We start from the raw sequence: 16,721 nt of genomic DNA, 5'->3' as shown, positions 1-16,721 counted from the left end.
CCATTAATCAGAAAAAATCGTATATCTGAGAAACTATTACAGTTAGAATCTTCAAATTCCACATGAAAAACTTTGACATTCATATCATCATTTAGAGCATAAAGGTCGGACTTTCAAAGGGGCCTTGGCACTAACTATATGAATTAAATACAAAATTTCGTTTATCTGAGAAACTAAAAGTTTTTTTTTTATCGATTACATTGAAATCTTAATAAACAAATTAGCGAATTGTAACAAATTATACATCTGGAATACTATTACAATTAGAATTTCGAGTGGGTTTTTTTATTTTGCTTTTGGGTACCGAAGCCTACTTTATGTCTTATATTTTATGTATTTTAGTATTTAAATTCTAATTTCTTCAAATAAACTATTTTTTTTGTATTTTCTCTAATTTCATTACAGATTTAGTACACTGTACAAATGAACCCAATGTCTCTATACCACATTTGGCCAATTTACTTATTGAACGTTCACAAAATGCCAATTGGGTGGTAGTGTATAAATCTTTAATAACCACACATCACTTAATGGCATATGGAAATGAGGTGAGTTAAATGACACACTATACAAACAACAACAAAACCAACATTAAACACTCAATTAAAATTAAAGTGACATTTCATCAAAATGATTATTAAAATTGACAGTTGATAATTGTTATTTGTTTTGTTTTTTTTTCACAAACTTTCTCTATAGCGTTTTATGCAGTATTTAGCTTCTTCAAATTCAACATTTAATCTTAGTAATTTCTTGGATAAGGGTGGAGTTCAAGGTAATTAGAAATAAAACAATTGAAATTATATTATTTTTTAACACACACACAGACTCACACAAACAAACAGTCATCTTTACAAAATAGCAAATAACAAATTGCGCCAACAGGGATTTAAATTTAATTTTTACAAATCTATTTAATTGTGCAAAATTTTAATTACATTTTTGTCATTAAAATCATTAATCTTTCTTATTTTAATTATTCATTTATATTTATCAACTAATCTAATTTTTTACATTGTTTTTTCTTTTTTTCTTCTTAATTTTGTTGTTTTTCTTTTGTTGTGGTAACAATATGATGCTTTTTTATATTTTTTTTCTTTTATTCTTTTTTTATATATATATATAAACTTCAACACTACTCTACACTACCAAAAACTACAATTTATTCTTCATTAACTTGGATTTATTTTTGATTTCTTCTCACAACTGCCAAAAAAATAAAATCAACATCATCAACTTATCAACAAATCATACAAATTTAATCAACTAATTAAAAAAAATTTGCTAAAATTTAATCATTTATGGTTTAATTAACTTTATCGTCTTGTGTTTTTTTGTTTAATTTCTATAACAATTATATTTTTGTGAAATTCTATTTATTTTTATATTAAAAAAAATAAATAAACAAACAAACCAAACAAATATCCTTCCTAATACTCGCTTTACTACTTCTTCTTTGTACTACTTTTACCTTTTTTCGAACTCATCCCTTCTAAACTAAAAATAAACAAATTACAAAATCAAATTATAAAACAAAACCATGTAAAAAATATGCTTAAAACAAGATGGTGGTATGTCGGTACCTGGTGGCAGAATGGGTGAGTAAAATTTTTGCAAAATAAAAAACACAAAAAAAAATAAGTATTTTAAAAGTAGTTTTGTTGAAATTAGTTTTTAAGTTAAACGTAAAAGAAGAGTTTTTAACAATTTTTATTATAGATGTTGTCAGATACTAATGTTTTGTTTTATTGTGGTTGATGGGAAAGAGTTCCGGATCTTAAAGTACCTTTACTAAATTGGTGTATGTAACCTAAAATGGTAAATTTATGGTTTTACACATCGGTTGACTTGTGGTTGTCCTTGTTGTAACAGTTAGACTGTGGCCGATATTTCTTGCCTGGGGAAACATTTTCGGTTGTTACAACTGTCGCTGAGTTTACAATTTTGGGTCGAATATGATTCAGGTCGTTCCAGAATGAAAATCCAATTGTCGTGGGAATGAACATTTTGTAGCGGGAGTGGTAGCTAGGCATCTACTAACACACTATGAGTGGTAGTTGTTATTGTTGTAACGGTGGCCAATATTCTTTTCCTGTTGGAAAACTTTCGGTTGATATAACTGTCGCTATGTTGACAATCTTGGTTCAAGTATGACTGGGGACGTTCCAGAGTGAAAATCCAATTGCCCTGGGAACGCATATTTTGTAGTAGCTAGGCATCTACTAACACACTATGAGTGGTGGTTGTTATTGTATTTTAACAGTTCAACAGTGACCGTTATTTCTTTCCTGGCGAAAAACTTTTGGTTGATACAGCTGTCGCTGAGTTGACAATTTTGAATCGAATATGACTCGGTCGTTCCAATTGTAGTGGGAATGAAAATTTTGTAGCGGGAGTAGTAGCTAGGCATCTACTAACACACTATGAGTGGTGGTTGTTATTGTTTTAACAGTTCAACAGTAGCGAATATTCCTTTCCTGATGGAAAACTTTCGGTTGATACAACTGTCGCTACGTTGACAACCTTGGGTCGATTATGACTCGGGTCGTTCAAAAGTGAAAATTCAATTGCCGTGGGAATGAACATTTTGTAGCATGAGTGTTGGCTAGGAATATACTAATACTTTATGAGTCTTTTTGCAACAATCTCTGTACGAAGAATTATGACTTTACCCTTCGGAAACACCACTAACGGATTTTTCAACAAGGAACGATTGGTTTGTATCTGATAGAATGTTTAGTGCGTGTAGTTGATGTAAATATAAAAACGTCTTTTAGACTCCTTGACGAAAGTAGTGTATTTCCAGAAGAGATCCTAGCAATCTCGAAAGCGGTACATTCGGACTGTGAGTTTTAAACATCCTTCCTCTAGTATCATGTTAACTTGATGACTTCATGCTCTTTAGCGTTATTCAATTTCAGAGTAAACATAAGTCTTCCAATAGATATTTGTGGTTGAAATCAATCGCTGCAGATTGCTTATAGCTCTGGTCAGGTTTATGGCTCACAAGATATGGTTTACTTACTTTGACCGTTTAAGCAGTAATTGGATGATTGCGTCCTATTCTAGGTTATGTTCTGCAGACTGTACACTACAATGAGTATATGTTTACATTGGTCCAATTAGGTCCCTTTGTAATGTCTGGAAAGAAAATAAGATACGGAAAAAACGCGATAGAGACAGCAATGATAGTATTAAGGAGTGAAGAATAAACTGTAGAGAAGTGAAAAACAATTTCGACATAAAAATGCCAGAATACGTTCAGGTTGAACAGTTGATAGATCTGATAAGTATGTCAACCCTATTCAATGGCCGGGTAATTACACAGAAGCTGAGTAATTATTTCCTTTTCTTCCTCATTTTGACCAATCCTACAGAAATCATTGTATGGAAGACCAATGCATCTTGCACGGTTTCCGCACTTGGAATGACCAGTAATAACTGATAATAGAGTACTCAGATGAGTTCTGCTTAGCCCTAATATGTACGATGATTTATGAGGATCCATATAGGGTCATAGCATCTTAGCAATCGAGCAAGTATGTTCTCGAGACCATAGGTCTTGAGAACAATGGCCGCTAGGGGGGCACCGCAGAATTGGTCTATATCGATTATGACCATCTTCGTACCAGCTTTCGCAGCAATTATATTGCCTGTTATATCCCCGTGTCCTTTGACCCAAACTAGGGTAATTCTTGAATGTCTCGCCATCTCGTTGAGAGACGCCCGGCATTCTTGGACAAGTTTTGATGCAGAGTATACACCTATCAGGAATTTGAAAGCGCTTGACTGTCAGTATATTTTCTGATATATCTATTGAATATCCGATGGTACCTAAGCCAATTAGATGTCCTTTTTACCGCAGAAATTTTCGCTTGCAAAATGGTTCATTCATCATTGAATCAGGAAGAGATTTTCGTTCCAAATTCTTCAATGAAGATTCCAACGCCGACACTGTTTAGGCCGCCAACATCTACAAGTGAAAGTTCATTATAATCAAGGATTGTGCTATACCGGAAGTTTATCGTGATTCACGGTTCCGGAATGCAGTAGTCAGAGACATGTTGTGGATTTTTGGAGAAGGTGACCTTTGCATGACCTGTTCGTAGATCGTTTACAATACACAGTGGTAATCAGTCTTGTATAAAGCCGACTATGCGTCGATGATCAAGTTACACATTGAGATATCTATCCTGGACTTAACAACCTCTGAACTTTTCAAACTTAAACGTAAAACTTATTACTTTATCATAAAATTTCAATGTTAATTATTTGTGTTAGTATCTGTTGGTGGAAGATGGATATGGAGAATCCTCAGGACTCTGTTGACAGTAGGAACAACGGTTTAAGGTCAAGGCAGCATTTGAAGAATCTGTATCAAACCGCTCTAATTGTACCAAAATTGTCCTCTCACTATTTGAGATCGCAAGGGGTGTCCACTCTCTATTGACTCTATTGCATTCTATATCCACTGTTTAATTGTATCAACCGAATTTTGTTTCCACTTTAGTATCTGCAACATCTAGTTTAAATATTGAAATAAATTTAAAAAAATTTTAATTAAGATTAATAACTGAAACTACTAGCGTATATAATTGCTTTTAACGTATTAATTTTTGGTCATCAGAAAATAAAATCACATTAAACATAAATATTTGAAAAAAAATGTTTTCATTTGTTTTTGATTTAATTGAATGTAGGTTATGATATGTCACCATTTATCAGACGCTATGCCAAGTATTTAAATGAAAAATCTTTGTCTTATCGTGCAATGGCTTTTGATTTTTGCAAAGTTAAAAGAGGGTAAGTTTAATTTTTACTCAATTTAATAAAACCGAAATATGAATTCAATTTATTTAATATTTAAAATTTAATTACAGCAAAGAAGAGGGTTCATTACGTACCATGCATGCTGATAAATTATTAAAAACTTTGCCCGTTTTACAAGCACAATTGGATGCTCTATTGGAATTCGATTGTCAATCAAATGATTTAACAAATGGTAATATATCTTTTGAAATCACATCTTTTTTAATTTAATCCAATTTTAATTTGTATAATTTCTCTTTTAAAAGGTGTCATTAACATGTCATTTATGTTATTATTCCGTGATCTCATACGTTTATTCGCCTGTTACAATGATGGTATTATTAATTTATTGGAAAAATATTTTGATATGAATAAGAAACAAGCACGTGATGCTTTGGATTTGTATAAAAAGTTTTTGGTGCGCATGGATCGTGTGGGGGAATTTTTAAAAGTTGCAGAGGTTAGTTGATAATTTAAATTTTTATTTTTTTAATTTTTAATTTCTTTGTTTTCATGAAATATTACAATATTTTGTATAATTATAGAATGTCGGCATTGATAAGGGAGATATACCTGATTTAACTAAAGCTCCCAGTTCTTTGTTGGATGCTTTAGAACAACATTTGGCCACACTTGAGGGACGTAAAGTTTCAGCTGCAAATACTCCTACACAATCAGCCAGGTTTGTTTAAGAAATAAAAAATTTTATAATGTTATTAAATGATGAATATAACAACACATTCGTGAAAGATGGGAGAAAGTTTTATGCAGGCATGGAAAATTACACATTTTAGTACTATAGCCTAGTCTATAGACTAGTATATAGTCTAGTCTGTAGTCTAGTCTATAGTCTAGTCTGTAGTCTAGTCTATAGTCTAGTCTATAGTCTAGTCTATAGTGTAGTCTATAGTCTAGTCTATAGTCTAGTATATAGTCTAGTCTATAGTCTAGTCTATAGTCTAGTCTATAGTCTAGTCTATAGTCTAGTCTATAGTCTAGTCTATAGTCTAGTCTATAGTCTATTCTATAGTCTAGTTGATAGTGTGGTCTATAGTCTAGTCTGTAGACTAGTCTATAGTCAGTCTACAGTCTAGATTGTAGAATAATCTACAGTTTTGCAGAAAAATAGTTTAGAACTTCAAAGCTGGTATTGTTTCAAAATTTAAATTTTCCATGCCTGATTTAATTTGCTTTTTGTTATTGCTATAAAAACCGAACTCTTGTTAAGTTTGCATTCCATAAATAGGTTGACATTCTTTAAAACTATCTGGTTTTTATATTAAAACAATCTGGAAAATTATTTTCTCCAATATTTATTAAACATTTTTTTCGTATTTTGATTTTTTCGCTTAAATTTTATCGTTTTTTTTAAATATTTTTTAAGTCAAGCCCTATTTTTAAGTTTTTTTATTTTTAGTTAATTTGTTTGTTCCATTTTAATTTATTTATAATTTTATTTTTTTCTCCCTCTTTATTTTTCCTACTAATTTTCTCAATTTCTTACTAAAATTAATTCCCTTTTTTTTCCTAAATTGCTTCTTTTTGTATAAAATTTTAAATTTCTTTCTCTATCCTTTATTTTGCTTAAACATTTTGGTTGCTCTTTAAAACAATTTAAAATTAATTTTTATTTTGTTTAAATTATAAACAATTTTGTTAATAAAAAAATTAAATAAAAAAATGATAAAAGTAGCAACCAAAAGAATGTAAAATCCGCTGTTTCTGCCCTATCTTCTACTAGCTCTTCGTTTGGCACAGCTGCCGCTTCAAGTAAATTTGACACTACCAACGGTATCGATGAACAACTAAAGGCCCAAGCTTTGGCTGAGGAAGAGGCGGCCATGAATCAATATAAGGTAATTGTTTATTTCTAATTTAAATAATTTTTTCTTAAAATTTAATTAACCTGTTTACCTTTTCTCTATGTGTGTTTTTGTTTTTGTTCTGTTTTTTTTTTTTTTAAATTAAAGCAACATAAAGTTTCTTCACCCACCAGCGGCGGTGCTGCTGCTAACGCTGCATTAACAAATCCATTCTTATCGTCTCCACCAGCTTCAGCAGCTGGTCAACCGATAGTTGATTTGTTTGGTGCTGCCTCAGCACAGCCAGGCTCTGGCTCCACCGCTGCTGCTGGTACCACTAAAGCTTCTGATGATTTACTACAATTGGGCAATCCATTTGCCGATATGTTTGATGCTCCCCTTGCGGGCGGTGCTGGCGGAGGCGTTGCTACAGGTGCTCAAAATTCAAATAATATTTGGATGAATAATAATGGTAGACATTTTTGGTTCTTTTCTTTATTGTTTCTTTTAATTTTAATTTAGTTTTATTTTTGGTTTAATTTTTAAGTATTTTAAGAAATTATTCAAATTGTTAAAATTTTTCTATATAGAAAAAGATTTTTGACAAATATTTTATAGAAAGGAAATGTTTTCGAAAACTTTCTTTATAAAAGGAAAATAGCAAAAATTGTTTATTAGGGAATTATTTGTAACTATATATTTTCACAATCAGGCAGCGCTTACCGATACTGTCACAGTAGTAGGCTGGATTGCAGGTCACTATGAACGAAATTTAACCCAAAAGCTAGCAGGAAACTATTAGGAATAGGGTTCTATAATACGACTTTCGAATAATCGAACAATAGACTTTTTGTATAAAAAAGTCGAAGAAGTCGAAGTCGACTATTTTGTTCCAAAAAAGTCGATAACTCGTCTATCGTCTGTGAAAAACGTCGAAAAAAGTGGAAAATGTCAAAAATAGTAGAAACGTCAAAAATTGATGAAAATCGAAAAAAGTCAAAAATCGTCGACAAGTCTGAAATGGTCGAAAAGTCGAAAATAGTCAAAAAGTCTGTTATTGCCAAAAAGTCGAAAATAGTCGAAACTAGTCGAAAAAAGTCGAAACTAGTCGAAAAAAGTCGAGAATTGTCGAAAAGTCAAAAAATGGAAAAGTCGACTATCTACAAAGTACTAAAAGTGGAAAAGTATAAAAGTCGACTTTTAACTAACTGAAAAATGTCAAAAAATCGACTTTAAACTAAATGAAAAAAGTCCACTTTTACCTAAATGAAAAAAGTCGAAAAGTCGACTTTTCGTTTCAACTATAGAACCCTAATTGGGAATGGACAGGATAAGGACTTTAGTAGGGATAAAAACTGATCATTGCGCAATTGAGGCCAAAAGGCAAGTTACATCAGGGAATATCTTGGTAACGGACAATGGTGTTTTCCTTTCATTTCTACCTTCATTCTAACTTTACTTCTCACTGTTTTACTCTCTATTACTTTTCTGTCATCTCTCTAATATTCTTGCTATTGTGATCTCATTCGAATGTTGGAGGTCTAGAACACATGGACATGCTAAGATTATTGGTCTACTATTAATCTTGAAACAACCATCCGTAAATACTACGGTTTTGATTCTGGTGAAGAATTTGTGTGTGTTAAGTATCTCTCATCGGCTTCCCAACAATTGTCGAAACGTTTAGATCAAGTTACACGTTTCTAAAAGATTGTGTCATGCTAAAACTGAACATTATTTTCTCCTATCTGAGATTTGAGATATTGTGTCCAGAAATTTGAAAAAAGTTATGTCAGCGCCTAAATAATTTTATTTATAGATGTCCATTATATTAACTTTTAAATAAAGGCCTAACAACTGAATAATATCCTTTATTATTAGAGATATCTTAATCTAAATCTTGAAAACTCATGGTTTGCAGTATATGTATGGCATTTATACCCTACACGACAATTACAGTGCGTTGGGTATTTTGTTTGCAAATATTGTTCATTACGAACAAAAATATTCGATATACTCCTGTATGTACTCTATGTGTGGATGTTAAAATCTACAAATCATTTTTTGATTCGACTTAATGATGTGCATTCTTCCATCAACTTCTACAGATAATATCTCGGAAATTACAGCAGTTTTTTTAAATACCTATCTATGGATGTTCTAATCGACTCCAAATTACTTTTTGATTCGACATAATAACGTCTGTTTGTCCACAACTTCATCAGATGATATCTCAGAAACTATAGAAGATTTTTAATTAATAGTGTGGAGAGTATTATGTTTTGTAAATATCTTAGAGGCTCTACATCTGATACATCTTCCTTATTTTACGAGATATTTTTACCTAAATCTTAAAAATTCATGGTTTGCGGTATATTTATGATATTTATACCCTACACTAATACTATAGTGTAGGGGTTATTATGTTTTGTTAATATTGTGTTTAATGAACTAAACTATCGGACTAACACCTAATTATAGATGTTCCAAACACTTATTGATTCGATTTAACGTCGTCTGTCCGCTCATTAACTTTAACAAATGATATCGCAGAAACTGCAGCAGATTTTTAAACGATGATGTGGAGAGTATTTTGCTTTGTAAATATGGTTTATAACGAATAAAAATATTGCATCCACAAATCACTTGATTCGACTTAATAACGTCCATCAACTACAATAGATGATATCTCAAAAACTGCAGCAGATTTTTTTTAACAATTTAAAATGTTTTTCATAGTTAACATTTTAAAAGAATAACGAACCAAAATATTGGATTCACGCCTTTCTATGGATGTTCCTATCAACTCAAAATTAGTTTTTGATTCGACTTATCCTTTTCACGCACAAAACTAAACCGCTGGATTTGACTTCACCTCACACTTTATTTTCAGAAAATTATTTTTATTAAAAGAAATTTATCATAAATCTGCTTTATAGGGAGAACTTATGAAAAATTTATTACCGTGTACGAAATTATAACACAAGCTTAAAGGCAGAAGTCCGAGCAATAACGGAATACGTAAATTAGATTAGAATAATTGTGGCGCCGATATTTACCGACAGCCAGAAGACAATTAGGGCGATATCAGGAGATAGAACTAAATCTAAGACCGTATTGGATTGTAAGAAAGCTTTAAAATGAATACTCTCTCAGGGGTAAGTTTTACATCATATGGGTACCAGCCATACCAGGGAGTAGTCGGCAACAAATTTAAAAGCTTTAAAGGTATGGGAGCTCAAGGCAGTTAACTTGACAAATGCAAAATTATTCCATGAAAGATAAGCTGAACTTAAAATATGGGTGAGAGAATTCCATTAGGCCTCAGTGGATAGAAGAACGTAGATACTTTAGGGTGATCCTGATGAGAGAAAGATGAAAAACCTGCTTAAAATGAGCAAGTCTGATGTTAGAATGATGGTATGTATTCTAAGTGGACACACAGGTTTACGAGCATATCTGTACAAAATTGGCCGTCCGGTTTCAAACGAATGTAAAACATGTGGAGAGGACAATGAAACAATTAAACGCATTTGTCGAAGTTAGGTTAGGTTAATAGGAGGATGTATACTACATCAAATCCGAAGAAAGATCCTAGTATATTGGAAGTGATATTATTCCGGTAATAACATTCCTGACTAACACTGATTGGAAGATTCTTAGGTATTACGTCCAAGAAACTGAGTTTTTGAACTCATTCAGTACTTTGTTTTATGATAAGGAGCGTACAACAGGTCCCATAGTGTCCTAGGAGTATTTTTTCGGATTCTTCAACCTAACCTATAAAACACTTTTTTAATAGAAAAACTTAGAGAGAAAATTAGCTTCACAGATGAAAAGTTATCGAAACTTTTTTATGGAGAGAAAATTATTAAACATTTTATTTTTAAAAAGAAAATTATCGATGATTATGAAATATTTATTTGACAAAGAGAGGAAACTAATGAGAATTTATTTTTTTAAGAGAAAGTTTTTGAACATTTCCTTTATAAAAAGTAAATAAGCGAAAAGAATTGTTTCTTTTGTTTAATTAGTTTAATGTTTCATTATAAATTTATAATTTAAAATTTTCTTTAAATATATTTTTAATTTTAGTTTTTCAAATATTATTTCTAAATATAATTTCAAATTATTTAGCTGCCTTTAAGTTTAGCTTTACAACTTTAAATTCTCTTATTAAACTGATTTTTAATTTATTTCTCATATTTCCTCTTAAAGGTTTCAATGGAGCTGCTGTACCTTCAGCTGCGGCAAATGCTTTTGTTTCCGACAGCAACTTCTCTTCGGTATTTGGTAATACTGAACCAGCCGGTAAGTTTAAGTTTAACAAACGGTATGTTTTGTTTACAATATAACTACTTGTTCATTTGGTTATGTTTTTTCTAAAAAAAAAAACAACTACAATTTATGGTTCTTGTTTTATTATATTCCACTTTAATTATAAATTCTGTCCTTTAATTTCAATTAGTTTTTATAAACTATTTACCAATATGTGTATAAATATTTAAAGTCTGTTTTTAAAGAAATCTCTTATTAAACCTTTTAACAAATTTTTAAATATGATAAACGATTTTATTAAAATCGTAGAATTTTATTATATATTTTTTTTTTAATTTTATTTAAATTTATTTTGTTTTAAGAAAACTTTTGTTTAATTTTGGTATTTTTGTTTGTTTGTTTAATAACTAATAACACATACATAACAATTATACAGAATTAAGCATGTCAAGCGCCGTTTAACTAATAACTCATGGCAATAGTTACAATAATATTAAATTTAACTGTTTTACTAATATTTTACTAATTTTTAACAATTTTTTTATTTTTAAAGAAAAGTCAATCTTTTGTATATATATATTTTTTAAATTTTTTTTAATTATGTTTTTTTCCATTTAGTTATTGCTTTTATTTCATTATTGTTTAGTTTAGATTTTAACTTATTATTTGTTGTTGCCCTCTATCAGTTATTAAGTGTAAAAAAATATTAAGAATTTTTAGTATCTGCTGTTAGACACCCACAACACTTTAAAGATATATTTTCAGAGCTGGTAGAATCATACTGAGACATTCAGTAATCTTTTTCAATTTTATCTGACATGATCTAATCATGGATTTGACACTTTATAGGCTATATACTAGACTTTAGATAAGACTATAGACTAGACTATAAACTAGACTCTAGACTGTATACTAGACTAATGGCTATAGACTTGACTATAGACTATACTATGGACTATAGACTATAAACTAGACTCTATATTAGACTAGACTATAAACTAGACTAATGGATATAGACTTGACTATAGACTAGACTATAGACTATAATATAGACTAGTCAAGACTATAATATAGACTAGTCAAGACTATAATATAGACTAATAACTAAAATAAAATACATACATTCGATTGTAGACTATACTAATGACTATACAAATATACTAGACTAATAGACTATAATATAGACTAGACTATAGTCTAGCTTATAGGCTATATTATAGACTAGACTGTAGACTAGACTAGACTATACTATAGACTAATGACTAGACGATACAATATATTACAGACAAGACGATAGACTAGAACATAGACTTTACTAATGACTAAAGACTAGACTATCAAATGGATTAAGTGCTATAGACTATAATATAGACTAAACTAATGACTTGACTATATAGTAGCTTATAAACTCGATTGTAGACGAGACTATAGTATAGGCTATAGTCTAGACTACAGTATAGACTATATAGTAGACTAGACCGTAGACTAGACTTTAGACTTGACTATAAACTAGACTATAGACTAGACTATAGACTTGACTATAGACTAGACTATAGACTAGACTATAGACTAGACTATAGACTAGACTATAGACTAGACTATAGACTAGACTATAGACTAGACTATAGACTAGACTATAGACTAGACTATAGACTAGACTATAGACTAGACTATAGACTAGACTATAGACTAGACTATAGACTAGACTATAGACTAGACTATAGACTAGACTAGACTTTAGACTTGACTATAGACTCGACTATAGACTAAACTATAGACTAGAATATAGAATCGACTATAGACTTGACGATAGACTCGACTATAGACTAGACTATAGGCTAGACTATAGACTAGAATACAGACTATATTGTACTTTAGACTATATATCCTTCATTCTCTTAAACTTACATTTCCAAAATCTATGTTTTCCTTGTGTTGTGGGTTTTAAATAGTAGAATTAATAAAATTAAGTTCTGTTTTAAACCCCTTTAAGTATTTATTTTAATTTACCCCTTTTTTCTTTTTTTACATATAATTTTTTGTAAAATTTAAAACCTCCTCAACGATTTGATTCTAAATGTCTAAATATGTGTGCAACAAACAAAAATTGGTATTTTTCAAAAAAAAAAAAAAAAAAAAAAAAAAATATTTAGCAACTGGAGCAGCATTAGCAAATCCATTTTTTGATTCAATGGAACCACAAACTTTATTCGATACCACAACCTCCACAACATTATCATCATCGTCGTTGACATCAGCAACTATAAATAATAATTTATCAAATTTAGCCAACAATTCGACTTCCATTAACTCCAATACTAATCTATTTATGACGTCGTCATCACAACCGACTTCTCTGACAACAGGTGAACTAAATTAAATTTATAGAAAACAAACAACTTATCATTTTTTAAACAAATTATTGCAATTAAATTGAGATTAAAAAAAGCGTACAAGTACATGTAAAGTCCATTAAACACTTTCACTCCTTTTTAATCACTTCACTCCACCGTGTGTAATCTATGTGCTCAGCTCAGTAGCCTCAGTATCTTTTTAAAAAACTTTTATATGTAACGAATTATTTCGTAAAACATAATTTTGTTGTTTGTTATAGTTTTAATTCGTATACGAATCTTGTAAACTACTTCCAAAAGATATTTACATGTTATTTTGTGTACGCTGCTTGTTTTCTTTTTATCTACTTATTGCTGCGCTACAACTGCATACATTCTTGCTTCCCTGAGTAATGTATGGGATGTATGATTGTATGTAGACTAGTATATGTGTATTTCTATTCATTACCAGAATCCTGTTTTTTGGTCCTTGAATAATTCTTTAATTGTTTATTTATTTATTTATTTATTTAATTTGTTTTGCTGCTTCCATTTGTTTTGTAGTTAAGAATTGATTATGTCCTGAATATTTAAACTAAAATTTTGTAAATCTTTTTTTGTTGTCCTTAATTTTAAATTTTGTTTTTGTTTGTTTTTTTTATAAATTATTTTGCTTAATTTTTGTGTTTAAATGTTTTTTTTTTTTTGAAAATGTATCATAAGCCTATTTAATTGTGCGCGTGTGCCTAGTACTGCTATTAAATAAATAAAATTAATTTTTTCTATCTATTAAGTCCGTATTATTGATAAAAGAGAATTTTCTGATTATTAGGGAAATTTATGCAGACATTACGATATTTATATTTCGTAACTTTAGATATTCTTTAAGGTTTAAATAGACTTCTTTTAGGTTTTTTAATATTATTTTTATTGAAAATTTATTTAGAAATTATTTACTTGCAGTTCTCAAAAATATACATATGTCTCACAATCATTACAAATTCACCTCTATCACCAATCAAGTGAAATATATTCCCTTTCCACTTTGTTCGATAAGGATTTTTGTGAACACATTGGGAGGTGCCATGACCCATATTTTAAGTTTACCCGTGTTCTTTAAAGGTTTATAAGGATCTCAATCTTACCAATGGAAAATAGTTTCCCAAATATATGCAATTATGTGTCAATTCATATGAAAGGTGTCAAGCCCTCTTCTTTGTGCAGAATAGCTCTAATATTTTTTTTTATTTAATTTATTTAAAAACTATCACGGTCCCTATGGATCATAATATTACCCATGCAAAATTTTAAAGTTTCTACCTCAAACATTTTCTCAAATAGTGAAGTCCGCTCGAAGCCCATAAGATCCATTCAAAGATAGAGAAACAAAACATTAGAAGAAAACAAAAGGTAGAGGTGATTACAAATTGGTAAATTTTCAAGGGGTTATAATCTGAAAGTTATAACGATACGAGTGTTGAGTCTTGAAATTTCCTCCGCTTCGTCATTGAACGATTCTATTGGAGGAATTTCCTGCTTTAAGAACTTTGGTTGGCGTATTGGTTATGGACCCAATTTGTATAATAATTATTAATTACATTTTTTTGACAAAGATCGTAAGACAGAGCAAGTATAATTATACTTTTATAAAGGCATAATCCAACATCATGTTGGGACTAAGATCGCTCATATTTGAGCTGAAACATTTGCTCTATTTTGATGCCTATACAATTGCAATCCTGTGGTTTCCATATAGAAATTGATTATTTGATGCCAATTTGATTAAAACACAGATTAAAAGAATATTCATAAACGAACACTTTAATTGATACATTTGTGATAAATAGACATGAATGAAATAAGCAATTTCTGTTTTTTATGTTCACATTCGAAAATGAGATTCTAATTTTTGTTTTAATGAAACATTAACATTAAAAAATCATTTGTATTATTTATTTTAGCACATATTTGTAAAGTGAATGGATGAAAAATCAAAAATGCCATATATTCAAATATGTCAAGCCTCCTCATCACACTCAATAATATTTGTATACATGTGTGAGTTCTTTGGCGCAAGATTTACATGAATAGGCGCAAAAAATACAGCATTAAACAAAGTAGGTTGATGTCGCTTTGTTTCAGAAATTGCAAACATTATTTTGTAAAACTAAAAACAAAAATTGCAAAAACGTTCGTGTTTTATCAAAAATGAAAATTCATGTCAATCTTAAATGAAAAATATTCATTGCTCTACATATTGGAATGCTAGAGAGCAAAATAGAATATGCTCAAATCTTTTCTCAATTTTGTGTGAAAACAATTCATTCGTACTTGAGTAGATAAATTTTTCTCATTTACATAAACGTGAGTGATAAATTTAATAATATTTGGTACTCAAAAATATTACTAGAGAAAGCTCAGTTCTCGAAAGAGAAGTTAGCGCATATTAAATATGTTTATAAGAAGTAATAACGAATTTCTATTTAGGAGCATGAGATGCACTGTATTGTGCAGTCAAATACAAAGATATTCAGCAAGTGCATCGTTATTGAGTACAGAGTAATATGAATATGAATTTACAAAAAGTTTCATAAAAGAACGATCCATTAATTACACAAAGTGCAACAACTCCGATGAAAAAACATACAATATAACAAAAAAATCCTATGGCAGAATAAAAATCTTTGAGAACTGCAAGATCAATAATATGTTTAGAAACTTGCCGGGTAACGTTTTAAAACTTAATAGTTATTTTTTAAGAAAATCTATTTCATTACGAAAAATCTTCATAGTATTTAATTATTAAGTTAGTATTAGTGTTATTTTAATGAAAATTACTATTGTTTAAAATTAAAAAATTTCTTAAATTGATGATTGACAATTCGTAAAGTTAATTTTAGTGTAAAGTTCTTACGGTGGTGGTTATATTTCTTCTTCTTGTATATAAACACAACATTTATTAAATAATTCTGCTTGCTTATTAAATTAAAATATTTGTTTTTTGTTTACATTTAATTTTTTTGTTAATCTTAATACTTTAATTAACAAGGGAAGTAAGGTAATTGTCAAATTCACAATCGATGTTGTAGCGTTGTAAAGTAAAAACTAATTTGATATACAAAGCTACAACGTCGATTGTGAATTGGACAAATGTATTGCGACTAAATTTTGAAACAGAAATTATGAAATTAAAGTAATTCTTTAATACTAGACTATAACCTAGACTATATACTACACTAAAGATTAGACTATAGGTTCGACTAGTTTATATAATAGACTATTGACTAGACTATAGGTTAGACTACAGCCTAGCTATATAATAGACTAAAAAAACTAGACTTTCCCTAGGCTTTAGAGTAGACTATAAGCTATTGACCAGACTATAAACTATAGACTAAGGAGTGAGATCGAAAAATTCTTAACATACATATATGTTTATAAAAAAGAAACCACTAAACTTACAGCTTTATTTTTTTTTATTTGATTCAAATTATTATTA

At 29.8% G+C, this 16,721-nt stretch overlaps 1 protein-coding gene across 26 annotated transcripts in view; it reads left to right on the top strand.

Annotated features, from left to right (window-relative positions):
* The window catches only part of LOC111681182 (phosphatidylinositol-binding clathrin assembly protein LAP), a 50,212-nt gene that overhangs the window by 19,442 nt on the left and 14,049 nt on the right, over window positions 1-16,721 (top strand). For 8 of the 26 annotated variants that reach the window (XM_046948315.1, XM_046948314.1, XM_046948301.1 and 5 more), the window contains exons 3-13: window positions 406-548; window positions 700-775; window positions 1,566-1,598; window positions 4,701-4,803; window positions 4,881-5,002; window positions 5,076-5,269; window positions 5,355-5,491; window positions 6,500-6,665; window positions 6,780-7,083; window positions 10,830-10,922; window positions 13,043-13,255. In XM_046948315.1, the coding sequence (XP_046804271.1) occupies window positions 406-548; window positions 700-775; window positions 1,566-1,598; window positions 4,701-4,803; window positions 4,881-5,002; window positions 5,076-5,269; window positions 5,355-5,491; window positions 6,500-6,665; window positions 6,780-7,083; window positions 10,830-10,922; window positions 13,043-13,255 (1,584 nt within the window). The remainder of the gene's footprint in view (window positions 1-405; window positions 549-699; window positions 776-1,565; window positions 1,599-4,700; window positions 4,804-4,880; window positions 5,003-5,075; window positions 5,270-5,354; window positions 5,492-6,499; window positions 6,666-6,779; window positions 7,084-10,829; window positions 10,923-13,042; window positions 13,256-16,721) is intronic. The other 18 variants (XM_046948327.1, XM_046948326.1, XM_046948311.1 and 15 more) reach the window with 12 other exon arrangements.

This window comes from Lucilia cuprina, chromosome 4, assembly GCF_022045245.1.
Source record: "Lucilia cuprina isolate Lc7/37 chromosome 4, ASM2204524v1, whole genome shotgun sequence".
NCBI classification, from domain to species: domain Eukaryota; kingdom Metazoa; phylum Arthropoda; class Insecta; order Diptera; family Calliphoridae; genus Lucilia; species Lucilia cuprina.
Note: the sequence above shows the minus strand (reverse complement) of the source record. Positions and strands in the feature narration are given on the sequence as shown.